At 57.4% G+C, this 22,786-nt stretch overlaps 8 protein-coding genes across 8 annotated transcripts; 4 read left to right on the top strand and 4 right to left on the bottom strand.

The window, feature by feature from the left end:
- Positions 1–1,134: 1,134 nt before the first annotated feature.
- On the top strand, positions 1,135–2,715 carry VTJ04DRAFT_1793 (uncharacterized protein; the record flags this gene model as incomplete). Its single annotated transcript, XM_069359519.1, has 1 exon — positions 1,135–2,715. The coding sequence occupies one exon, from the start codon at positions 1,135–1,137 to the stop codon at positions 2,713–2,715; it is 1,581 nt and encodes a 526-aa protein (XP_069224401.1).
- Positions 2,716–3,479: 764 nt separating this feature from the next.
- On the bottom strand, positions 3,480–6,266 carry VTJ04DRAFT_1792 (uncharacterized protein; the record flags this gene model as incomplete). The annotated part of the gene is made up of 1 exon (XM_069359518.1): positions 3,480–6,266. One exon carries the CDS (start codon positions 6,264–6,266, stop codon positions 3,480–3,482), a length of 2,787 nt encoding a protein of 928 aa, XP_069224400.1.
- A 4,482-nt stretch (positions 6,267–10,748) lies between these two features.
- On the bottom strand, positions 10,749–11,030 carry VTJ04DRAFT_1791 (uncharacterized protein; the record flags this gene model as incomplete). The annotated part of the gene is made up of 1 exon (XM_069359517.1): positions 10,749–11,030. The coding sequence occupies one exon, from the start codon at positions 11,028–11,030 to the stop codon at positions 10,749–10,751; it is 282 nt and encodes a 93-aa protein (XP_069224399.1).
- A 780-nt stretch (positions 11,031–11,810) lies between these two features.
- Positions 11,811–12,155, top strand: VTJ04DRAFT_1790 (uncharacterized protein; the record flags this gene model as incomplete). Its single annotated transcript, XM_069359516.1, has 2 exons — positions 11,811–11,884; positions 11,954–12,155. The coding sequence occupies 2 exons, from the start codon at positions 11,811–11,813 to the stop codon at positions 12,153–12,155; spliced, it is 276 nt and encodes a 91-aa protein (XP_069224398.1).
- Positions 12,156–13,962: 1,807 nt separating this feature from the next.
- On the top strand, positions 13,963–14,414 carry VTJ04DRAFT_1789 (uncharacterized protein; the record flags this gene model as incomplete). Its single annotated transcript, XM_069359514.1, has 3 exons — positions 13,963–13,976; positions 14,100–14,241; positions 14,295–14,414. The coding sequence occupies 3 exons, from the start codon at positions 13,963–13,965 to the stop codon at positions 14,412–14,414; spliced, it is 276 nt and encodes a 91-aa protein (XP_069224397.1).
- Positions 14,415–14,419: 5 nt separating this feature from the next.
- On the bottom strand, positions 14,420–20,932 carry VTJ04DRAFT_1788 (uncharacterized protein; the record flags this gene model as incomplete). The annotated part of the gene is made up of 2 exons (XM_069359513.1): positions 14,420–14,687; positions 14,748–20,932. The coding sequence occupies 2 exons, from the start codon at positions 20,930–20,932 to the stop codon at positions 14,420–14,422; spliced, it is 6,453 nt and encodes a 2,150-aa protein (XP_069224396.1).
- Positions 20,933–21,692: 760 nt separating this feature from the next.
- VTJ04DRAFT_1787 (uncharacterized protein) lies at positions 21,693–21,941 on the top strand (the record flags this gene model as incomplete). The annotated part of the gene is made up of 1 exon (XM_069359512.1): positions 21,693–21,941. The coding sequence occupies one exon, from the start codon at positions 21,693–21,695 to the stop codon at positions 21,939–21,941; it is 249 nt and encodes an 82-aa protein (XP_069224395.1).
- A 24-nt stretch (positions 21,942–21,965) lies between these two features.
- Positions 21,966–22,232, bottom strand: VTJ04DRAFT_1786 (uncharacterized protein; the record flags this gene model as incomplete). The annotated part of the gene is made up of 3 exons (XM_069359511.1): positions 21,966–22,019; positions 22,081–22,129; positions 22,192–22,232. The coding sequence occupies 3 exons, from the start codon at positions 22,230–22,232 to the stop codon at positions 21,966–21,968; spliced, it is 144 nt and encodes a 47-aa protein (XP_069224394.1).
- Positions 22,233–22,786: the final 554 nt, after the last annotated feature.

The following is a 22,786-nucleotide window of genomic DNA, read 5'->3' as shown; positions in this document are numbered from 1 at the left end:
GCGCTTATCGTCAGGGACATGCAATACCTACCCATTGAGATCCATACATCTAACCGGGTGCTGGAAGGATATCCGGAGTTCCACGGGATCTTCGGAGTCCACAACATCGTACATCCGCAACGCGTCTTGCTATGTTCTTCTAGACGAGACCAAATCCCTACGGCTGGAGATTCCGGCTCCTGGGCGTTTCACAAATGGGGTTTCGTTCATGATTATTTTGCGGGAATGCTGATCGGATGTTGCCCCTCGAGGGGCAAGATGTATATCCTCCCTGCTCCAGCTATTTGGGATGACATCGCCCAACAGCTGGGACTGGATCGAGAGAGCGTCAGTTTCTTTGCATTCTTGCCCACCTCTACCGAAAATAGCAAGGAATGAGCACCTTGATTTCCCTATGTCATGTTGTCTCTATGGAGAGTCGCCGGAATAGGATTGACAGGGATGGCGGACTGAGAGGCGGTGATATCCCTCCTTTAAAACTCCCGAGGCTCAGGAGCGGTGTTAATAAAGCCAGGTTGCTACGGTTGGATCTTTGATATCGTTTGTGGTGACAAATAAGATCAAGGTGTCTCGGCCACCCCACGTGCCCCTGGTAGCGGGTCTGGGTTGGACTGGGGGATCTTAGGATGGACATCATCATGGGTTGCCTCGCTTTCCACGTAGCAGAATAACGTCGATGTCGTTTTGGGGAGTTGCAGTTGATCCACAGCGCCGAATTCTGGTCGACCTAGGTAGAAGAAGTGATGGAAGGCAATAGTTACCTCTCCTAACGACTGATGTTTCCTTTGCTATGTCCCGCCTTGGGAGTGAGAGAGTGGTCTCGATGCTTTGCACATAACCCTCACCTGATCAATCTCCAAAACACTGCTAGGCAATGATGTCACGTGATATCGCGCGCAATGATTTCCTCCTCTGAATGACTTGTCGCGATGCTACTACCAACGCAGGCCCCATCGCGTCGGTGGGGCAACATTGGACCCAGGAGAACCTACTTGACGATGGGTTTGCGTCTTCCCAATTATCCCGGATTTCAGTGAGGGGGTTCCCATAAATTCCCTTCTACCTGAATACCAATCGCCAACTAAGCGGTTCTTCGGCTTGTCCTGGAAACCAGCAACCACCAACCCGGCCATCATGAGTTTGATGAACCTTCCCGACGAACTCCTGGACAAGATCGCCAAGCACTTCACCCAATGCCTGGTTGATCCGGTCGTTGGCGACAATGATCCGCCACCCGAAAAGCTCGCCAATTCCGAGGAGGACGATTACGCGCGAGAGTTGCGCCCCCATCTACTTTCGTTAACTCTCACCAACCGGCGGCTCAACCTGATCACGACTTGTCTCCTTTACCAAACCATCCGCATCCGCGACCTCCCCACTTTGTTCCTGGTCACCCGGACTCTGTTCGAAGCGCCACATCTTGCCACGCATGTCCAAGAGGTCTCTATTTTCGTCGACCTTGGATGGCCCGCGAAAGATTTCGACCAGCAGAACAAAGACGCCCTGGAGGGCCTCCTGGGCGCACTGCGCGACAACAACCAAGTCTACAACACGTTCTCTCGTATTGCGGAGCCGTTTCCTGTCCTGCGGAGGATCGTCGACGAAGTTGTCGAGATGAACATTGACGACATGGCTAGCTTCAACAACCACAACGGAACTTACCGCGATAACCGGCGTTATTTGAAGGACATTACGCAAGTGACTTGCATCCTGTTGCTGCTGCTCACATCTAATGCCGTCAACCTTCAGTTGGGCCTGCCCAGGTCCTTCAGCGACGACTCGCTCTACAGGGCATTCGTGACCTCCCTGATGCAGGATGTAGCCCTGCCACGGCTAAAGCAGTTGTCCCTCATCCCAAACTACCCATATTTCACGTTTTCCATGATGTGGCCAAGCAATCTCCCGCAAAATCTTATGCTCGGTCGAGCTATCAAACATATCGACATCTTTGGGGCCAGCTTCCTGGATCATGAGACACTAGTGAGGGACGCATGGGCACATGTCGAGACATTGCGCCTCGAGGCCTCACACTTTTCGGGTGTGTGGCTGCATGAGCTCTGCAAAGACGGGGGCGCTCCGCGGCTCAAAGACATTAGTCTTGTTTTCTCAAGTACCTCTGGCAACGAGACGAAGGTTAAGGACTTGCGCGGGCCTGGGATGAACGAGGCGCTGAGCTTCCTAACCCACACGCTTCAAAAACTGCGACTCCGGCTCAAGCCTAGCATCCCAAACGACGAGCCGCATCTCGGAGCGCAGGGAAGGCTCGCTTGTCTCTCTTCCATGGAGGTTCTTACCGACCTCGACATCGACGCACGCTCTCTCTTCAATTCCCTGGACGACATGTACAAGAGCAACATCTGTGACAGGTTGCCGCGGTCCCTCCGGCGGCTCACGTTATTCGAGCCGCTCATGCCCCCAGAGAACAACGATCGTGCTCTCGCATTTGACAACGACCCCTATTGGAACTGGATGGAACCTGACACGACACCGGCCATTGGTCCCGATGGCGGCAGTTATCAGGAATATCTGGAGCGCGCATTTTTACAGCTTGTCTACGAGAGTGCAGACCGGCTTCCTCACCTGGCAAGTGTGACGATCATCCGGCGCGACACCTGGAACATCAACCCGGAGCTCGGGAGGTGTCTGCGTTCGGTTTCGGTTCACCCGGATCTATCAACGTTTCGCTTGTGGACGTTCACTCCCCAGAGGCCATAGATGAGGATGAGAGCAGTTGTTGGACCGAGTTTGTCGAAGTAAACGTTACTACGCGACATGTGTGCGACAATGTGGCTGTTCCTGACATTCGAGAGAGCCCAGGACAAATGGCGAAGTGAAATTCAAGTCCCGCTTAGCTTTTACTTACTCCTGGGAGCAAGCCCCGGATGCGTCTCGATAGCCTTTGAGTTTGAGCCGAAAGTATGCCGGCGACATCATTGCCCTATACAAAACTTCAGCCACGGCGCCGATGTGATAAGTAAACGGCAGACCCGATAAACAAGGGAGCACCCGATACTCGATCCGTCCCTGAGAGATTCAATCTTGCCTTGACATTGCGCCATGTGGTATACTGAGCGTCCGGGTCACATCTACGTACATACATCTCTACACCCAGATATACATGTAACATCATACATCGCCTAATCCTTCAGTTATCTCATTCAACCACATGATGTCCACATCGATCTTGGTATCGACATCCCGCCCATCCATCCATAACTACGAATAGAACAAAAGGAATGTGGTATCACAGAAAAGACCGTGTCCAACGAGGTATCCTCCAACTCAGACCAAGAACACAAAGATTCCCATCCAACATTTCCCACTCATCCCAACGCCACGCCATGATCGAACAAATGCAAGTACCTTAAACGAGAAAGGAACAACTGATCCAGAACACCAACCCACCGAAACCCAATACACACCCAAAGATATTCCCAAAAAGACAAAAAAAGAAATAATCCAGTTAGGTATTACAAATCTCACGCCCCCTCCCCGCCTCCAAACACCCCCGAAACATGCTCCGCGTGCCACGTCAAAAAGTCGCCCAGGTCGTGGCTCAGATTGAACCCCATCGGCACCATGTACTCGTTGCCCTCGACGTCATGGCTCACCACCAGGTCCATCATGGGACTTTGCGGGAGGCTGTCCATGCTCGGGGAGCGGGTGCGGCGCGTGGGTGTCGTGGTGGCCTGACCGGGCATGGTGGACGAGGTGATGGCGTAGTTATTGCTAGCAGCGAGAGAGGAGGCGGCGTGGTGGCTGCTGAAGAGGCTGCTGGCGTGGTTCATGCTGCGGGGACGCATCGGGGTGGTGGGAGCCGTGGTTGCTTCATAGGGGGGAGGGGCGAGGAAGTTGTTAAGCTGCTGCTGTTGCTGCTGTTGCTGCGGCTGCTGGAACTGTGTATGTTGCGGAGGATTGAACTGGTACTGCGGCTTCGTCGTCTTCTGTACCGCCACCGGCTGGCCGAACGCGATACTACTTGCGCTGCGGCGGTGGCGAGCAAACGCCTCAGGTGCGGGGCCTGTCGTTGCGGTAGGGTAGAACCGGCCGACGGAGTCGGTGTTCGGCGCAACCGCTATCGAAGGAGGGTCGATACGCCGGAAGGCCGGGGCGGCGCCGCCAGCAGTGCTGGCGCCCGAACTGCTGCTACTGATGCTGCTCCCAGGGGTCCGCGGCATGACCGGCGTCCAAGAATAGATCGAGGACCGCAGCGCCAGGTCGCCGTTCGGGCTAGGCGGAGGGCCGACGAGGGCTCCGGGGCCCATAAAACCAAAACTTTGGAACCAGGTCGTCAGCTCCTCGAGCTCGTCAAGCTCGCGCTCGGAGGGCCGCGAATAGTCAGTCGGCTCGCTGAAAAAGTCGCCCGCGCCGCCCAGGATCGCCATCTGGAACGCGGTCCAGTCGAGCGTGTCGTCCACGGCGGCAGCCGGATTGTCGATATTGAGTTCCTCCTTGTCCAGCCGGATCGGCCCGTGCCGGAACGTCGGCATCGTCATCGTGTAAGGGTTGCTGGCCAGGTAGATGTACTTGTCCGATTTCGGGAAGGAGAACAATTCCGCCCTCGCTTTCGCCTCTTTGGAATTGTTGTCGCTGGTCTGTTTCCTTTTGCCGTTGCTCTCCGTGGCTGGGGCCGACTCTTCGGCGGCCGCCGTGACGACGACTTCGGGGATCGTGGGCAAGGGGGGCAGCTGCCGGCTCGGATTCCGGCGATGGAGAGGTGCTTTCTGGGGTGGGTTGATCGGCGCGGCGGTCAGCTTGGCCGCGGTGATCGTTGGTGCGGCCGCCGTTGTTTGCTGATCATCGGCTTTGTTTGCAATGGGCAATGCTTCCTCCGCATTGCTGTACGGCTTGTTGGTAGGCGAGTCTGGCAGTGTGACAGACTCCTGACCAGGTGTCGGGTACTTGCAGGCTTCGCCCTCGGGCTGTGGGGCTTGCGTCGCGGACAAGCTAGTCGGCGCCTTGCTCTCTTCACCGTCGGGCTTCAGCCCCAGACTTTCCGTCGATTTCCGCGGCGCTGCCGTATCCTTGATCGCCGTCTCAGTGCTAATGTTGAGGGTAGGCCGCTTGGCTGATTCAGAGGCCGGCGTCGGCGTGGATTTCGCGGGCATAGTCGCTGCCTTCTTAAGATCCGGGTGTGTAACCCCCAACTCGGGCGGCTTCGTCCAGGTGGCGGCACGGCTCCTGCGGATCTCTCGCAGCGTGCTCTCTGGGAGCATCTCGTCAACCTCGATACGGTTGAACAGGCGGATGGTGAACAGGTCCTTGGCGCTTTCGGTCAACTGCAAGATGGAAGACTGGCGAGCGGTGGCGCGGGGCCGCCGGCGGGCCTTCTTGGACTTTGCACGCTTCGGCCGCGTGCCCGATGCCAGACGGGCCTGCGCCGGCGACAGCGGACTGCCCGCTTTGGTAGCTGACTTGACCGACCTGACAGATCCCCCGCTCCGGCGTTTCTGGGATTTCCGGCGGGCGGGCGCCGACCCGGACAACCGGTCTTTCGGCTTGGGGAACTTGGCCAGCTCGCTGTCTGAGAGCTTGGCGTGGCTGATGGATTGATGCGGTGGTGGTAGCGCCGTGCCGTCCGCGGCGTTAGGGACAAGAGGTGGATTAGGAACAACAGGTTGCTGTGATAATGACGGCGCAGAGGGGATATCGGCGGCCGAGCCAGATGGCTGGGTTACCGCGACTGCGTCCGGGGCAGGGACATGCCCGTTGCTGGCTGACTCGAAAGTTCCTGGTGCCGTGTCAAGCGGCGTACACGGGACTTCCGGCATCATGCTGATGTGCTGGGGAGGAGAAGCCGGCGGGGTCGGCTGCAGAAAACGAGAAAAAGGACTCCTGCTCCGTCTCCTGGATGCCTTGTGATCCTCTGGGCATGACTGGGGCTGGAGGAGCGGGCTTCTTTGTGGGCTCCTTTGTGGGCTCGGAGCCGTTGTGATTGGCATCGACTCGGAGCGTCGGGGCGGCGAAGACTGCGGACTCACCGTCCTGACGCCGTGCCCGAGGCCATTGTCAATGCTGGACAAAGAAGTGGTGGAAGACTGCGGCGTGTCGGGCAAGGCTGGACCGCACATGTGGTGAAAGTCGTCGCTCTGGCGAGGGACGTCGAGGCTTGGCTTAGACCGTTTCTTAATTGGCGGCGGGATCCACGACTTGATTCTGGTGAAGGTATCTATTTCGTCGTCGTAGAGGAAGTAGGATCCCTCGTAATCATCCGGCACATCTTGTTTCTTGTTGGGGCTCGGGATGAGCTTCTTGATGGACAACATGGTGGCGATTTTGGCTGTGCGGCCAGAGGACCTCGGTTCACATGCGGCGATCGACGAGAGGTGGAGGGAGGAACGATCACCACATACTGCCGTCGATATCGCCCGGCTGGACTACGAGATCATGGATGTTTCCAAATGTTGATTGATACGTGTGAGAAGAGGGGAAGTAGTAAGGCAGCGGGAGAGGGAGAGCACGAGGTCAACAAGAAACGCTGCGCCGTAGGCGCGAGCGGAGAGAGCGGGAGCTGCAATATTAAACCAGCGGCGCATGAGCAGGTCATTGTGGTGCGGCATTCCAGCCAGGCCCCTCGACGTCAACGGCGCCCGTTCGGTTCGCACCGCCCTGCGCCTTAATCTGGTTGAGGGGGACCTCATCGAGTGCAACGTTTACACTACGCCGAGGGTGGCGCTGACCAGAGCCAGATAGTACCGGCGAACATGCAAAGACAGGGGCCCCCAACACCACGGCCTAATGCCAAGATGCCGGGGCCGAGAGCCTGGGGTGAAGCAGAGATCCCCGGCATCTCGTCGGCCATGGTTCCAAGGCTCGCTGACCTCCATTATCTTCGCATTTCTATTGAGAACTGGCCAAAAGACGGCTCCCGTCTCGCTATCTCAAACCATCTTGACACTACTATCTGCCTTGTGTTTGGATTGATCAACTGCTGTGGCACGTTGTTGTAGACAGCTTCTATCTCGAACCGTCTGCCGGCCGTTTTAAAAGGGTATCACCCGGCGGGCGAGCTGAACTCGAGACGTCAGCACGGGGAAAAGAATTGAGCGAGCTGATGAAACCACTTGGTGAAAACCGTCGCTATGCATCGTCGCGATGTTTCTAGCTTCAGATGAACCAAAATTGGTCACGGCAGCTCCTTGGTTTCTGATGTTCACAGGCCATGGGATGAGTGGCTGCAGAATAGAGCGCCGCCCGCAGCAAGCCATCGCCATCCCCTGTTGGACGCCGGGGACTAGGGCGCCTCCCGCGAACTAGCCCCGTAGGCAGCGAGAATAAGCCCTGAAGTCTGCCAGTGGGCAGTTTGGCGGATGTCCGATATCCATCCCGCTACAACCCGCAGGAAAATAGCGTTTTCGAAAGCGAGATGGCCCAGAGGGGAGAGCGTGCTCTTGAAATCCTGATGCCCATAGACTCTACAGACTCAAGTGAGGGCCTTATGAAGTCCGAGATCGTGTCCCGCTCCAGAACGCACAGCTGCGGCAACCCCATCCTGCGTGCGACGCCGAGATGTTGTCCCTTCGGACAGCGGCATCGAAGTGACCGAGCCACGCTCTGAAAGGCTCGCGCAAGCAAAATGGATCGCCGTTTTCCCGCCGCTCTTTGGCTGGTGTGTCGAACGATTTGCCGTTTGTTACACACAGACAACCTGCAGGGCCAAGGACGGCGAGCAAATCGATACTTATCGGTTACGACCCAGCAGACTCGGATCGTGAGATCTTGAGGGGACGCTTTCGAGATCTCACGGCTGCTGGAATTCGCGCAGTGTACGGAGTAGGCCATTTTGGAACCAAATGACTAAATGAGCATGTGCGCTTCGTACATTCGAGGCATACTGATGATGACAAAGATGCCCCGCGCTCACCGGAGGCCCCGTAAGATTGTTGTTGCTGAGGGGCTCTCCGGGCAAGGAAGTGGATCGGGTGCATCGAGATGGCGCGGAGGGAAACCGCTGCCCACCGCAGACATCATCCGGGCCGGCCCACATTAACTAGGCTCCTTCCCGAATCCTTCAGGGATCTCGAATTCGACGAGATCAACACAGCAATCGAAATCATCGAACCATTTCAGTGATCAATTCCCCTATGAGTAGAGCACAACATGTCCTGGGCCATTTCAAAGGAGTTTTTTTCGTTGCTGAGGGTCTTGAGAGATTGAACCGGACAAGAGCTGAGCTCTGCAAGCATGTGCACCACGAATCGGATTCTTCATAGTAAGCTGCTGACAGCTTGCCGTCTCATCGGACGAACCTCTACAAAAACAAGGTAATTCAGTCAGCACTTGAAGAAGCTAGAGTCTTCTGAGGCCATCAGCGATCATGATAGAGTTTCTCACGAGGATTTTCCGACCCGTCTCGCTGACAGAGCTTGTTGTTGAGGTTCAGCACCCAGACGAACGGCCGCACCCCACTTTGACCAAAACCTGTCGAGAGCTGCTCGATCCCTGCCTGTCTTATAGCCAGGTAGGTACCTGCACTAGCAGCATGGTCACGGACTAGCAAAAAGATTGTCTGTAATTCGGAGCTTGATTCCACTGCTCAACCGATCCCACCCGTCCTCCCTTCGTCCTCCCCATGAGTGAGTTCGGAGCTAATTTCTCAATTTTGGCCCCAATTCCATCCTCTCGAACCTGGGCCATCGCTCGTTGATCGGCCGCTGTAGCGTAAAGTTAGCGACCAGGCAGCGAATTTTGCCCTTGTCTCCTTCCCAGGGTACTCCATAGCGCCAGGTTGCGCCGTTCTCTTCGGGTCCGATCCCTAGCGGCGGGAATGTCGCGCCAAGCCCTGCAACTGCCGCGCTGTTGCATGCGCCCCGGACGCTGTGGCCAATCAGTTCGTGGTGTAGGGCAGCATCAAGCGCAGCAACGCGGAACGGCTTCGCCACGATGTTCACCTCCGAATGGAAGCACAAAACCCTGCTGTGCCGCTAAAAATGGGATCTCCCGATCTCGTTGGGTTGCGCCGATGTGTGTCTGCTGGCAGCCGTCAGACAGGTCTGCTGCGTGCGCTCTGGAGACACAAGATCAAGCAGGGCTCGTGTGGAGGAAATCATCCCGCAGGCCATGGAGGAGGCTGGTGTCGCTGTGTCAACCTCGCCAACCGGTCCCCAGGTCACCTTGCGAACCTTGGCCGTGATCCATTCCGCTGGGCACCCCAAGGCAACAACATAACCCGTGGTCAGGTAACTATCCCCACCCAGATTCTACAAGGCTTTGCGCTTTTGAACCCACGTCGGAAAGGCTCGACGCTGCTGCGAGGAACTCCTGGGCTAGCTGAGTTAAATCATTATGTTGTTGGGAATCCAATTTCGCCAAAAGGCTTTGCGACAATCCACTGCTTACTGTGTAAGACCCGCGCGGATCCGGTACCAGGGACGGCGCCTCACCCCCCAGGAGCCGGGATCCATGTCCGGGCAAGAAGACTCCACTCTCGGTTCCCGGACCCGGGTCCACCAACCCGGCCCATGCCCGTCGGCCCCTGCTGCGGCGGGGCCCTGCGGCCGGGATCACGACCTTCCACATGGGCAAACCAACGGGGATGAGGACCTGCCAGCAACGGTCAAGCAACAAGACGCACCTTGGATCTCTCTAATCGAGGACGGGGAATCGAGGCGTTGACAAGTAAAATGTCTTGAAGCTCAATCTCCCGCTTCACGGGTTTGAGATGTTACATTGTGCGGGTTAGACGTAGTCGTGCAATCTTCATGGTAGCGGCAGAGCACTCCTTCACACCTTGGATCCTTCCAACGAAACATGTAACATTTGATCCATTCTCAGCATTTCAAAGTATGAAACCTGCATCTCCAATCCTTCACATCTCCCAACGCCACCCTTCCTTCCCGTCCTATCAATGACATTCCCAAGGTCCCGGTGCCAACAGAGACCCCCCACGGCCGTTGAACGTGGCCGCCTCGTGGCTATGGACAGGCATCATCAGGCCCAATGACTCTGGCCGTAGCCCAACCACGCGGCCTAGTGTGTGTGGATATTGCACCTTAATATCTTCTGCGGAGAGTCGTGGCGGCCGATGAACTCGTGTAGGATCGCCCAGACGGCCATACATAGTCCGAGGCCATCTCTCTCGCCCTGCGCTAGGTCGATCCCGCTTTCCGCCTCCCCCTTAAGCATGCCGCCATATATGGCTGTTGGAGCCCGGCGGCACGGCGTTGGATGGTCGGGGGTCCCAAGTGGTTGGGTCTCACTCGCTGTGAAGCCTGGTATGTCCGGGTAGGCGGAGTGGATATATGCTCCTCTGCCCGCTTTGTCCATTCTTCGTTTTCCCTTTTCCCTGGGTCATTGGATACCTTGGCCGCGTTCGTCCCTCCTGATGGTACCGACCCCACACCCCTCTACCTCCCCCTTTCCCGTCCACCAAGGGCATCATGGGAGGACGCCGGCACGGAACAGGGGCGGCGCATGTCCTGTCAGGGTTCCTCGATGCCGCGACGAGGCGTTCCATGTTCTAGAACCCGTCGAATCCCCTAGGAGAGGCTTCCATCAATGCCGCGCCATTCTCAAGCAGCTCTTTAGAGAACCCCTTCCCGGTTCCAGTCTTCGTGCCATTCGGTTGGGACCATCCTGCTCATGAGATGCGCCACCTGGGACTGCGAGGCGTCGGCAACATCCCCTGAGACTGATAGTCCAGCGTCGTGGTGGTGACGGTCACCTTCTATCCCAGCGACGGGACGATGGGCAGGGTGTCGTTGACACCATGATCAAGTCTGAATGAACACTTCGACCCGGCTCAAGCCTCAAAGAATCTCATTCGCCCGCCGGATTTCTCGGGTCGTAGTCGTCTTGAGGTACGACATGGCCGCGTGCGTCGGCTGATAGGGGATTTTCTTTTCGGACAACACAGGAGGCAAAGGCGGAGGAGCAACGGTAGTGATAGCAGGCCGTTCGGACGGCCAGCGACAGCATGATAGAGCAGCGCCGAGGCAAGCCATCAGCACGCCGAGCGGGAAGCAAGAGGAACAGGTGTCGTGGGTGTTCACTGCGCTAATCTCGTCGAGCTTTTGGTAGTTGCACGACATGGTTGTTGGTTGGTCTTGGAGTAGGTAGTGTATGTGCTTGTCCGGGGTTGTTCTAATGTTTCGATGTATGGGGGTTTGCGGAAGCCGATGTGAGTGTCTCCCTGAGGAAGTCTAGTGAAGACAATGTTGATGAGAAAATGTTGGGCAAGATCGTTCTTCAACGAACAACCGCGAATGGTGGAAAAGTGGTTCAAATACGCCTTGGAGATCTCTGGAATGTTGCTTGTCTAAAAGAGACACATAGACATCGTATCACGGAGATCATCAGCCCTGGAATTGACATGGCGTGGACTGGGCTGCAAGTCTGATATAAACACCAGCGATTGTGCACACCATCTTTGTGCTTTGCACATGTTGCGGCTGGACTTTTGGTTTGTCAAATGGGCTGCCATCATGCCAGTCCACGAAGTGCCATGCACATGGAGATGTGTCCTACGACCTCTTGTGGCCCTCCTCTAAGCCGCCGCCCATCGGGGCCCAGAACTCGGGATCTGGCCCGAGGGGCGCACGAAGTGGAGGGTTGCGAGTGGTTCCAGTCTGTCGGGAATGCAGACAGTGTCTCGTCTGCGTGTCAGTTAACCTTGCTTCTTGATCGTGTGATGATGGTGTGGAGATATCCGAGGCGAACTGACACGCAATACCTTTTCTGCACCTCTCTCGGCCGGTTTGTCTCAGCCTCGTCAACCCTGCAACCCCGGCAGAGTTGACATTTTGTCTTGGGTTGGGTTCAAAGAGAAGATTTCTCCGCGTCTTGCGACACATGTCTTCGTGTCCACGACCATGCCGACATCGCACAGAATGGCGTCGCACAGAGAAGCGTGGTCCTTCACAGCTGAGCCTCAGGCCGATGACGGGTTTTTGTCATCTGCAAGCCCGCAGGATGACGGGCGTGGATGACTGGTTGGGGCCGGACCTCTGGCCAGTGAGAATTCGGGATCGGCGCCACAGTTCGGGCTCGGGTCCTGCACTCTGCGCCAGAAGATTTCTAGCGTCTTGACAGAAGTATGCCTCCTTGACTTGACCTTTGCTGCGAAGTTGAAGATGCTTCAAATTGTCATCAAGTTTGCCAGCCACAACAGTCCAATCTACTCGGCTGGCATGGGTGTGGCCGAGGCTGTGACCTGATCCCCTCGACTAGTTCAGAGCGGTTGAGCAAGCAGTTGATGAACTTTGGGTAATTCCCAAGCAAATGTCCAAATGGAAAGAACTTAAGCAAGACACCACAAGCAGGCCATATCTTCTTCCAGTCGCTATCTCTTCTCCCACCACCTCGTTGGCTCTCACCAACTGGGTTGGACCCCCCATCGTCTCGTCAGACGCTAAGGCCAGCCTGACCCTCGTCTCTTGCCTCATCCACGCATCGACCTCGCCTGATCTCATTAACCATCTTTTCGCACACAGCACAATCCAACCATCCAGAAATAGGAGATCCAAAACTCCCTCAGACGCATGCTAGATATGTCTTCCCATTCTGCCATTTTGTCAGGCTTCTCCCATCTGTGATCGTCAAGGGCTATCCAGCAGGGCATGTCCCCCCGTGGGTGGGGCAGGCCACCACCATCCTCAACACCACCACCACGGGCCACGGCAAATCCCGCGCGGGTTGGTATCTTGAAGGGGAAAATCGGCTTGGGCATCTGTACGGCTGAATAGAGAAACGCCTTGATAGGACCTCGATATTGATGGACACTGCAAAACGTACCCGGATGCAGACAGCAAGTGGGTGCTCTGGACTATCCGTCGCCCGAGATCTCCAGCAGAGGATGGTGATGTCGTCTTGGTGTGCTGCTGCCAGAAGAAGATACCTGCATGCTTCTGCATACACTTCTGCATCAATCGACGGTCCATGCCTGCCGAACAGGCAGGAAACTGCACGATTTCTGTGGGTGACATGCAGTTCTTTCCTCTGTAGGGCCGTCAGGTGATTGATGGTTTTGGTTCTGAACAGGCGCTGGAGCAGGTAGGGAGGTATTTTTGGGTATGAGATGTTGGATGTCGGACACCTTCCATAGAGGGGCTTAGTCACCATTAAGTCGGCTGTACACAGTAAAGGTTCACACGGATCTTCTTGAAGTGCCAAAGACCAAGTCTGGGAAACCCCCTAGGCAGGCAATCCTTTTGACTCTAGCTGGAGACACGCCAGAGAGGCACTCGGATTCCATGCTGCTTAACGTTTAACCCCAGACGCTCCAATAGCACACCTGCTTGTACGGGGGGACTGGTTATAAAGCAACGCAAGCTTTATTAACTACAAGTCGAGCGAACCCAACGCCTTTACGAACCCAAACTCCCCAGGAACTCAAAGCATCACGAGGAAACTCAACGTACTACATGAACACCGACATCAAGTGTACGGCATCCCTCCAGTGATCAGTCGGTTATGTCTTCACCTTTGACCGGCATTCGATGCACGAGTAGTCCAGCTCGTCATACTCGTCCATCACACTGCAGCTCTCTCCTTTTTTCTTCTTGGCACATTCATCCACTCGTTTCTCGGTTTCGCAGCCGCACGAGTTCTTGTACCACAGCTTGGTGCGCATGGTTGGTGATGAGGTTCTGGCGATGTTGGTGGTGATGCTAGATGGCCTGGAAGGCGTGGTTTGAATCTCAAAATGTGTTTGAGTATTTCTAACTTGATGCGAAGAACGTGATGGTGATGTTTACGATGGGAAAGGGAGCGTTGGTAGACCCTAAGGTCAAGAAAGGCGCCTTGTTATACCCAGAACTTGCTCGGTTCATGTGTCTTCTTCATCAAGAACAGATACTGCGTCCGAATACATATATCAAGGTGTTCAAGCTGGCTACCATCCGTGGCCTTCTTGCTGTTTGGCCATCTACTCAGGGAATGGCACCGCATCTATAATGGCTGTCTACCTCCTGCATGTAGGGCTAACTCTCGTGTTCTCTAGGAAACACCTCAACACCAGAAAGGATGACCAAATTTGTGTATGACAATTCAGAGCGCCATATGGTGTCGACGGTGGGGACTCGCAACGTCTCAAGACATTGTACTCGTTGTTGTCGGAGAGTCTTCATCTGCGGTCGACACTGATACCACGTTTTCACTAGGCACCAGGGGGAGAACAACTCCTCAACTCAGGGAACAAAATATTCATCCTCAGGCATCGACCTGACGCTTGTACAAGCTAAACTCCATATCCCCATCCAACCCATCCTCATACCCGACCAACCGAATACAATCCCGGCCCGTGTTCTTCTGACTGCCTTATGATTTCCACAATGGTCATGAACGCTTTTCGTCAGGCCATCATTGCCTCCCCAGAATCTGACATTCCTCCACGCTTCTCCTTTGAACAGCTTAACATATCGCTGCCAATTACCTACCAATACACGACCTACCCAACAACCCCCTGTATCCCTTGATCTTCTCACACAGTATCCCACCCGCCATTGTTGATATCGGCCTCAAGCTTCCGCGCAATAAAGGTCGGCACGCCGTGGCTCAGCCACAGGTTCCGCAGCGTCGAGTCGTAGCGCTTCTGGTTGAGGAAGAGCTGCCGCCCGTAGCGGAGGCCCATGTCCATCTCACCATACCGGTCAATGTACGGCGCATGACCAAACGAACCAGAGAGGTTTGACAGATAGACGACGGCGCACTTGCGGATGTTGATGAAGATTCCAATGTTCTTTTGACATCTGGGAACGTAGAGTTAGTGGAGATATAAAACAACGAGACTCGCGAAAGGGAAAACCTACTTCTGCATGTGCTGCTGCCCTCCGCCGATCCGCATCACCCGTCGCCGTTCCTGCCTGACCTCCTTCATGCAGCAGACGGCCTGACCGCAAAAGATCTCGCCGCAGAACAGGCAGATGTTCGGATCCGTGAGCTCGCCCCCGTTGGTAGGGCACTGAAGATTGGTGCACTCGTCAATCAGCCTGTCGTAGTTCTTGGGCAGGCCGATCAGCTCAAAGATACCAGGGTGGCTCAGGACGGCCGATTGTGGCAGGCCCTCCGCGTCGCCGTTATACGGCCAAGTCGCCTGGTGACGGACCCAGCCCGACACCAGCAACGGGGTTTCGACGGGCCACCCGTGCTGGATGCCGCGCTCCGGGCTCAGGGCGGTGAGCATCTCGTCGAGCGAGGGCACGCGCAGGGCCTCCGTCAAGCGCTCAAGCTCGCGCTGCTCCGGGCAAGGGGACACGCGGCTGTTGAAGTCGACGCCGTACTTGACGTGAAGAAGGATGGCGCACTTGCGCAGGAACACCAGCGCGTACTTGCGCAGCAGCGAGTACCACGCATCCCATGTATCCAGGCCGGGTTGCTGGAACGCCCGGTTCTCCCATGACCACGGCTCGTCGTTGCCGCTGCCCGAAACCATGCTGACCTCCAGGTCGAACTGGGACAGCCGCTCGCAAAAGGCCACAAAGTTGACCACCGACGGGTCCATGTCGTCCTTGCGCGACATATTCTGGAACCACTGCGCTGCCGGGATGTTTCTGGCGAGATGGTAGGCCACCTTGGTGATTTCGGCGAGGTAGCACAGGCGCACCATGTGCGCGATCTCGAATCCCTGAGCCGGAATCACGCCAAACACGCACTCGCAGAGGAATATGAAGAGGTCCTGACTGAGCAGGGGCGCGTAGACCTCGACGGGGGACCTTGCGTGTTCCGTCTCCTCGCCAATGTATTGCGAGATAAACAGCTGGCAGTGCTGGCGCTCGCTGTCCTTGCGGAACTCGGTGTCGATGCGGTTCTCGCCAGACTCGCGCTGCCCGCCGACCGCAATGTACGACGTAACCGACTCAGCGAGGATGCGCAGCTGCGTGAGAACCTGCGTCGGTATCCTCTCGATGAACGTCATGCCGTACTCGGCCTCGACGCCGCGCTGCTGGATCTCGATGGCCGAGATGGAGAAACCCACGGCTCGCGCCAGCACGTCGCTCCCGCACAGCTCGTTGGCGTCCTGGCCCAAGACCTCGCTCTTGTCGTGGCGCGACTCGATGCCGTTCTTGACCAAGGTGTCCTTCAGCCGGCGGTACACCTTGACGAGCTCCTTCATGGCGCTGGCGGGATCCGGCGCGCGGCCCCGGGAGGACGTCTGGTCCTGAGGCGATAGTATCGCAAGGAAGTCGTTCGCCGCCTCGGCTACTCCGCCTTGGGATGGGGTGAAATCCAGCCAAGCCTCGGCGAGCAGTTGTGACGACTTGTCGGCGAGGTTGCCCATCAGGTTCTGAGACGTGTACGCCGCGAACGAATTCTGAGTCTGGTCCGGAGGGCGCATGGCTCCCAGGGTGTAGTAGGCGGAGTGGAGCTGCTGCTCGAGGAAGGACGAGAAGGCCGTGGACGGCACCAGGGGCCCAGGGTATGACTCTTCCTTGCCCTTCCAGATGATGGGCAGGAACGCGTTGCCGAGGGCCTTGCACAGCGGGCAGATGAACTCGTTCTTGGACGGCTTCTCGGGGGCGTGCCGCGCGATCTGCTGCTGGTGCCGCCGGATCGTGGCCTCGAAATACGCCTCGAAGCAGTGGAAGTGCATGATGTGTCCGCAGCCGACGGCGACCGGGCCGCAGCGCGAGAGCTTGGCGGGGAACCCCTTCCCGATGAGAGAGCGCTCCGCTTCGAAGAGGTTGCCGTGCTGGTCGACCTTCCAAATCGTCTCCTTGTTCTCGCGCGCGACGCCGAACGGCCGGATTGCCTCGGCCGAGCGGTCGAGGTTCTCGGGCGTGGCGGCCGCCTCCCGGACAAAGTCGGGGTCCTGGAAGTCCGTCTGGCGCAGGATCGTGCTCTCGGTAAAGTATGCAAAGGTGCCGTACAGCCGACGCTCGTCCGTGTCCTCCTGGCAAAGAATGCAGGTGCCTGACGGGTACTTCCAGAAATTCCGGTGCTCCTCCATTGGGGGAAGCTCCTCATCCTCCAAATCGTCCATCTCGCCCCAGTCGATATCGCCCTGCTTCTCCATGAAGCTCTTTTGCTGCGCCTGGAATTGGGCCAGGACCCGGGCCTGGCGCTCCAGCGCGGCCTTCTTCTTGCGCTCCCGCTCCTCGTCGATGGCGGCGGCCGCGGGAGACGCGGTGCCCATGCCCTCCACGGAGAGGCCGAGGCGCTCATAGCTCGAGTCGAAGGCTTTGGGCCTCTTCTGGCGCATCCTGCGGAGGATCAGGTTGATCTTGGGGTGGCACGCCTTGAACTCGTCCTTGGTGGCCAGGAGATTCAGCAGGGCGACGATGGTCTTGGCGTGGGGAGCGTCGGGCAGCCAGTTACTGCGGGCCTGCCGGGTGAGCGCCAGAGCGATGAAGGATGCCTGCTCCTCGCTCTCGTCCGACTTGTCTTCGGCGATGGCGATAAGGATCAGATGGAGCACCACGCCAAGGAAGGTCTCGACGCGTGTCGACGGGACCTGGGGCGTCAAGGTCGAGTAGACCAGAGGGTAGAGGAGCGAGTAGTAGACGATCTGCGCGAACATGCCGGTGTTGGTGAAGGCGGCCAGCCCGGCGAACACGCCCGACGGGATGGGTCGCAGGTTGGGCTCGTACACGACATCCTCGACCGGCTGGCCCGTCTTCTTCGCGACACACTTCCGCCAAGCCAGCTCGGCTTCATCGCGCTGGTTCTTATTGTAGTACGCCATGTAGGGATCGATCGTCTCGACATATTGCGGCTTCAGCTCAAAAGTGCCAACGTCCGACACACCCTCGGGATACTTGAAGACGGTCATCTCCTCCAAGATCTTGTGGAAGTCCTCTTGTTCTTGGAACTTGTCGGGCAGTTTCGCGCAGATATCGGAGAAGGACAGAGGCTTGAAGCACAGAACATGGGCAAGGTCACGGCGCATGGAGGCAAAGTGGGGAGGCTCGGAGTTTTCGGTGGTAGGAATGAGCGAGGTCCGGTCGCTCAGCAAGACGATGAGCAGGTGGATCATGTCCTCGACGACGTCCAGGTGTTGGATGTCGTCCTGGGCCTTGGCCTTCTGCTCGAAAATGCCCTTGACCCATTTCTCCATGCCGTAGCGGTCGACGATGGATGCGAGCACGCGGCTGGGATCGCAGACCACCAGGGCCGTCTGGAGCATGAAGATGTCTCTGTGGTGCGAGAGATCCCGCTGGGTGACGCCCTTGTAGGTGCCGGCCTGGTGACGCAGGCTCATGCCGTTCCGGACCCACATTCCCGCCTTCATCTGGGCAAGCCACGCGCAGACGCGGAGCGGGAAGTCGAAGGCGGCCATCAGGTAGTCTTCAGGTCCGTAGTTGCCGAGCCGCGGCATCTGTTTCTTACCCATCGACCGCGGTTTCATCAGGAGTTCCTCCGTCGTGAAGCTGACCAGCGCCCGGAGCTGCTCGACGGGCATGGCCCTGCCGCACTCAATCAGCCACGACAGGAAGTAGTGCAGGCCGTGATGGAAACTGATGGGCTCCTCCTCCACAACAAACTTGACCACGCTGAGCTGGCGGCCCTCGGGTTCGAACTCAAAGTCATAGAGCGTCTTGAAGGCGACCTCGTCACGGATCTCGCACTGGCTGAACCTGCCGCGCTCGGCCCCGATGGAGTTGATGATGACGGTCTGGGCGGTGAGCCGGATGGCACGATAGAGGAAGAACGAATCCTGCTCCTTAAGGTTGCGGAACGCCTCGCCGTATTGCCGGCACAACCGGTTGATCTCGCGCGTAACGAGGGAGGCACTAATCCACGTATCCGTCTCGTACTCGACGTGCTCGACGACGGCCCGCACGTTGGGGCAGACGCCCTGGTGCAGCTTGACGAGGTCCAGGAACTGCAGCAGGTACCGCTCCTCGGATCGGAGCCGCTCTTGGACGTGGGGCGAGCTGAACAGGTATTTGAGATCGAGGAAGAAATGGTACATTCGACGGTTTGTAGCGTTACCCGACTCAAAGTACAGCACGGCATTGGATGATACATCCCAGGGGTGCCCGACTTGGCGGGTGGTCAGGAAGGTGTACAGGATGGCCATCAGGCTCGTCAAAAAGTTGCCCCGCTCAACGATCTCGGCGGTAATGGACGGCGTGGTCAACATTTGCAGCGAGAGGTTGATGATGGAGTGGTCGGGCTCGCGGTCCCCAATAAGATAGAGCTGGGCGAGCGTGGTGTAGAGACCCGCAAACCGCAGGCCGAGGATGCGTTTGAACTCGGGGATCGTGACCACGGTGGAGATGTAGAGGGACCGCAGGTCGTTGCGGACCTTCTTCCACATCCTGAGGTCAAACAGAATCATCCAGTCGAGGCGGACCCGTTCGAACAGATCCTCGGCGATCGGAATGTTGTCTTGCTCCACATAGCCGGCAGGAGTGGCGAGCCAGTACCGTCCGGGACTGGGAGGGGGTCGGGCTGGGTCGCCAGGCTGGGCAGGCGTCTTAGGTATGTCGAGATGCCGGTTCGAAAAAGCCGCCGGCGCGATGAGGGGCTCTGCCGTGTCCGAGTCGGACGGGGTGAGCTCTCGGTCTCTTGCGGTTCGGCGCTGGACCGGCGGCGGTGGAGGAGGCTGCGCGAAGGAAGGCGTCGCGGCGGCCTCGTCCTCGTCCATGGCCGCATCCTGGCGCCAATCTTGCATGGCCACGTCGCCCCCGTCCTCGCGAGTCTCAAGCATCACGACGTCGTCGTCCTCGCCAACGTCCTCGTCCATGTCGCTTCCGCCAAGGTGGTCGTCTCCGTCGTCTTCATCTTCTTCGCCTTCCCCCTCACTGCCCGCGTCTCCTTCGGCCTCCCGGTTGGCTTCCCGAGCGGCCTGGCGCGCCTGCATCAGGATCCTTGCTTGTTGCAGGATGAAGCTGTTGGTCGCCTCCTCCTCCTCCTCGATCAACAACTCGTCGTCGATACCGTCCTTGCCGACGATCGCGTGGGTGGCCGGGCTGCCCCTGCGCCATGGCTTGAGCATCTCTTCGCACACGAGCTGGCGCAGGGTGTTGTGGTCCTCGCCGACGCTGGCACTCGTGATGTCTCGGAGCCATTCGACCATGGTGCCGCACATCTGTTCCCGGAACGTGTCGCGGGACGAGCGGATGGTGATGGTGACGCGGATCTTCTCGAGCATGTTGGCGACCTCGAGGAGCTTCTCGATGCTCTTATCGTACATGAGGATGCTCCGGCCGATGCTGTCCGTCTCGTACGCCTTGGCGAGACCTACGTCCTTGGAGGTCTGGCATGCGCGTGCGACCTGGTCCCTGACATCGGTGATGGTGTGCTTCTCGTCGTTCCATAGCAGCACGGCCCACTCATCGGGACATTCCGTGTCCCCGCCGCAGTATGTAGACGACAACCGTGACGCCCTCTCGTCCTGCAGGATCGACTCGACCGTCTTCACCTGGCGCAGCTGCTCGGGAGAACACGATATGACGTCGCAAATGAAATCGAGGACGCGGCCGATTGTCATGCGGGTGTTGGTGACGAGGTCCTCGGGCAGGGCGGGGGTCTCTTTTTCCTTGCCCTTGCCCTTGCCCCCTTGGTCCAAGACGGAGTGTATTGTGCAGATGACGGGCCTGTTCCACGCTTCGGGGTCGCCGCAGTCGCAGCAACCGCTATTCCCAGGCGAGATGCTAACCCGCACCATGTGGTTTGTGTGGTCGGTGGCTTCGAAGCACTTGCTGCAGAAGCAGCACGTATCGTCGGTGCTACATGTCCTGCACGAGTAGGTCGGTTCCCCGCTCTTGAAGATGTGCCCGCACGCCCTACCGCGGGCGGCCTCGGTGTATTCGGCGCCGTTCGCGCGGCCCTGGGCCTCGCGGAGCTTAAGAGTTCCGCCGGGCCTCGTGGGGCCGCCGGTCGGGAAGAAGAGGTCCATGTATTCGGATTTTCCGGCGGCCATGCACCAGAAGAGGGCCGTAAGTAGTTCGCGTTCGGCATTGTCGGTGTATCGATATCCATGGCGAGCTGGCATCTCCAGCAGGAGCTGGCAGAGCTGCTGCTCCTGCGTCGACATGGGCGTCTCCATCGTGGCAAGGCTCGAGGTCGTCAAGAACTCCGCATCGATCGCACCGGTGTAAGACCACAAAACCCCCAGAGCAAGAAAAGAAACGGGATGGGAATAACTAGTAGTTAAATGTGTGGTTTTGGTTCAAGTGTCGGGTTGGGGGTTGATGCGGCAAATGTAGAGTGGGTTGCGGCAAGGGAAAGATGGACGATGACGGAGAGTTGGAAAGTGATGATGATGCTGTGCGGGATGGATGGTCACTGAGACGGCAGCTATCACCATCAATGCCCCACCTTCCCGAACCTTACCCCGATTCCTGGGCGGGGCTACACCGACGGGTTGGGTCCCAGTTCCCAGCTCCTCATCCCGTCTCCTCATGATGCGGCGTTCCACCACAACTCTGCCCGGCACTTGGTCAACAGAGCCTGGATATTCGGGCCCGAAGCTCGATTGTATGCCGTGGCGTTCAGCACGCGAAATACTGAATATTGTATAATTTGCACTGCCTCCTCGACAGACAACTACTGGTGCTTGCAGCATGAGCTCCCGAGAGGCTCAAGTGAACATTTAAGGCGGAGAGCAAGGGCCAAGAGAGCTCAACGAGGGCGCCCCAAGGACTCGGGTGCCCGGGTCGAATAGGCAATGAGCAGGTACATTTCCGACAAACTCAAGAAATCGTGTTTATATCCTGCCTGCCGTCGCAAAGGGCTCCGGCTTCACACGCCAATCGTCTGTCTCCAGAATCGGGTAGATATAGGTCTCCAGACCCTGGCACTTTTCAATGCCAGGCGATATTGCCATCCCATCGCAAGGACGATATTGGGCACAGCCACTTTGGCGCAGTTGTGTGGATTTGGCTAGGATTTTTGTTGTGTTTTGCCTTGGAATGACGTTGTCTGGGAATCACTCGCAACCCGTCGAAGGGGATAGCAGTGCCACATGCTTGTCCACAACCAAGCTCTATTGTTTTTCCCCGCCGCTCCGTAAAACCGAGTGTACATGGCCAAGCAACCTTCAAATCAGGGTGTAGCCTCCTCTTCCTCCTTCACTGAACCTACTCCTCATCCCCACCCTCAACGTACTTGTGACGGATGTCCTTCCATTGGCGCTATTCCACGTGGTCAGCAAATGCCTCTCCCAAGACACAAACCGCGCTGGAATCGTCATACCCCCCGGTTGTGGTGGTCCCAGATCTTGTCCATGACGCTGTTGAAGCCCCTGCATCCCAGTTTCAGCACCGTAACCTCGACATTTCCTCAGTCTGCTGAGACGGCACGTACAGCTCGAAGGCGAAGGCACCGGCAAACACGGCACCAAGCATGGTGTAGTTCCTCCGGAAGAGGATGCTGGCAGCGAGAGTTAGTCGCAACGGTCGTCGATGATAAGCGGCGTCATGTGTTGAGGGGACACTTGCTTGTAAAGGCCAGACTGCAATTTTCTGTCAGTTCCAGTCCACCATGCTTTCACGCCATAGGGTCGTGGTCTCTTACCATCTTGACGGCGTTATGAGCCCAATTGGCGACGAGTGACAGGGCCTGACGTCGTGGGAAATGAAGGTAGCTGGGAATGTTGAACGCTGACAATGGAGCAAAAACGAACCACTTCGCGACGCCGGGAAAGACCTCACGGAAGTAACCGGGGGCTCCGTGATTGGCCCAAGCTCACCTCCGAGCCTGAAGCTTGGCAGCACCTGCCACCAGAGTGGGTCCGCCCAGATGCCCACACACTCCCGGTTGCAATCACCTTGACGCGCCCCACTTTCGCGTCGCGCAGATGAACTTGTGTGTACACGCCATTTTTCATGCACGTTGGTTCAATTGTTTGATCACAAACTCAACCCAAACAACTTTTTTGCAGCCATTTAGGTCTTCCAGG

Source organism: Mycothermus thermophilus (assembly GCF_041956435.1).
Source record: "Mycothermus thermophilus strain CBS 625.91 unplaced genomic scaffold VTJ04scaffold_1, whole genome shotgun sequence".
Lineage (NCBI taxonomy): Eukaryota > Fungi > Ascomycota > Sordariomycetes > Sordariales > Chaetomiaceae > Mycothermus > Mycothermus thermophilus.
This window is presented reverse-complemented; position numbering and strand designations above follow the sequence as displayed.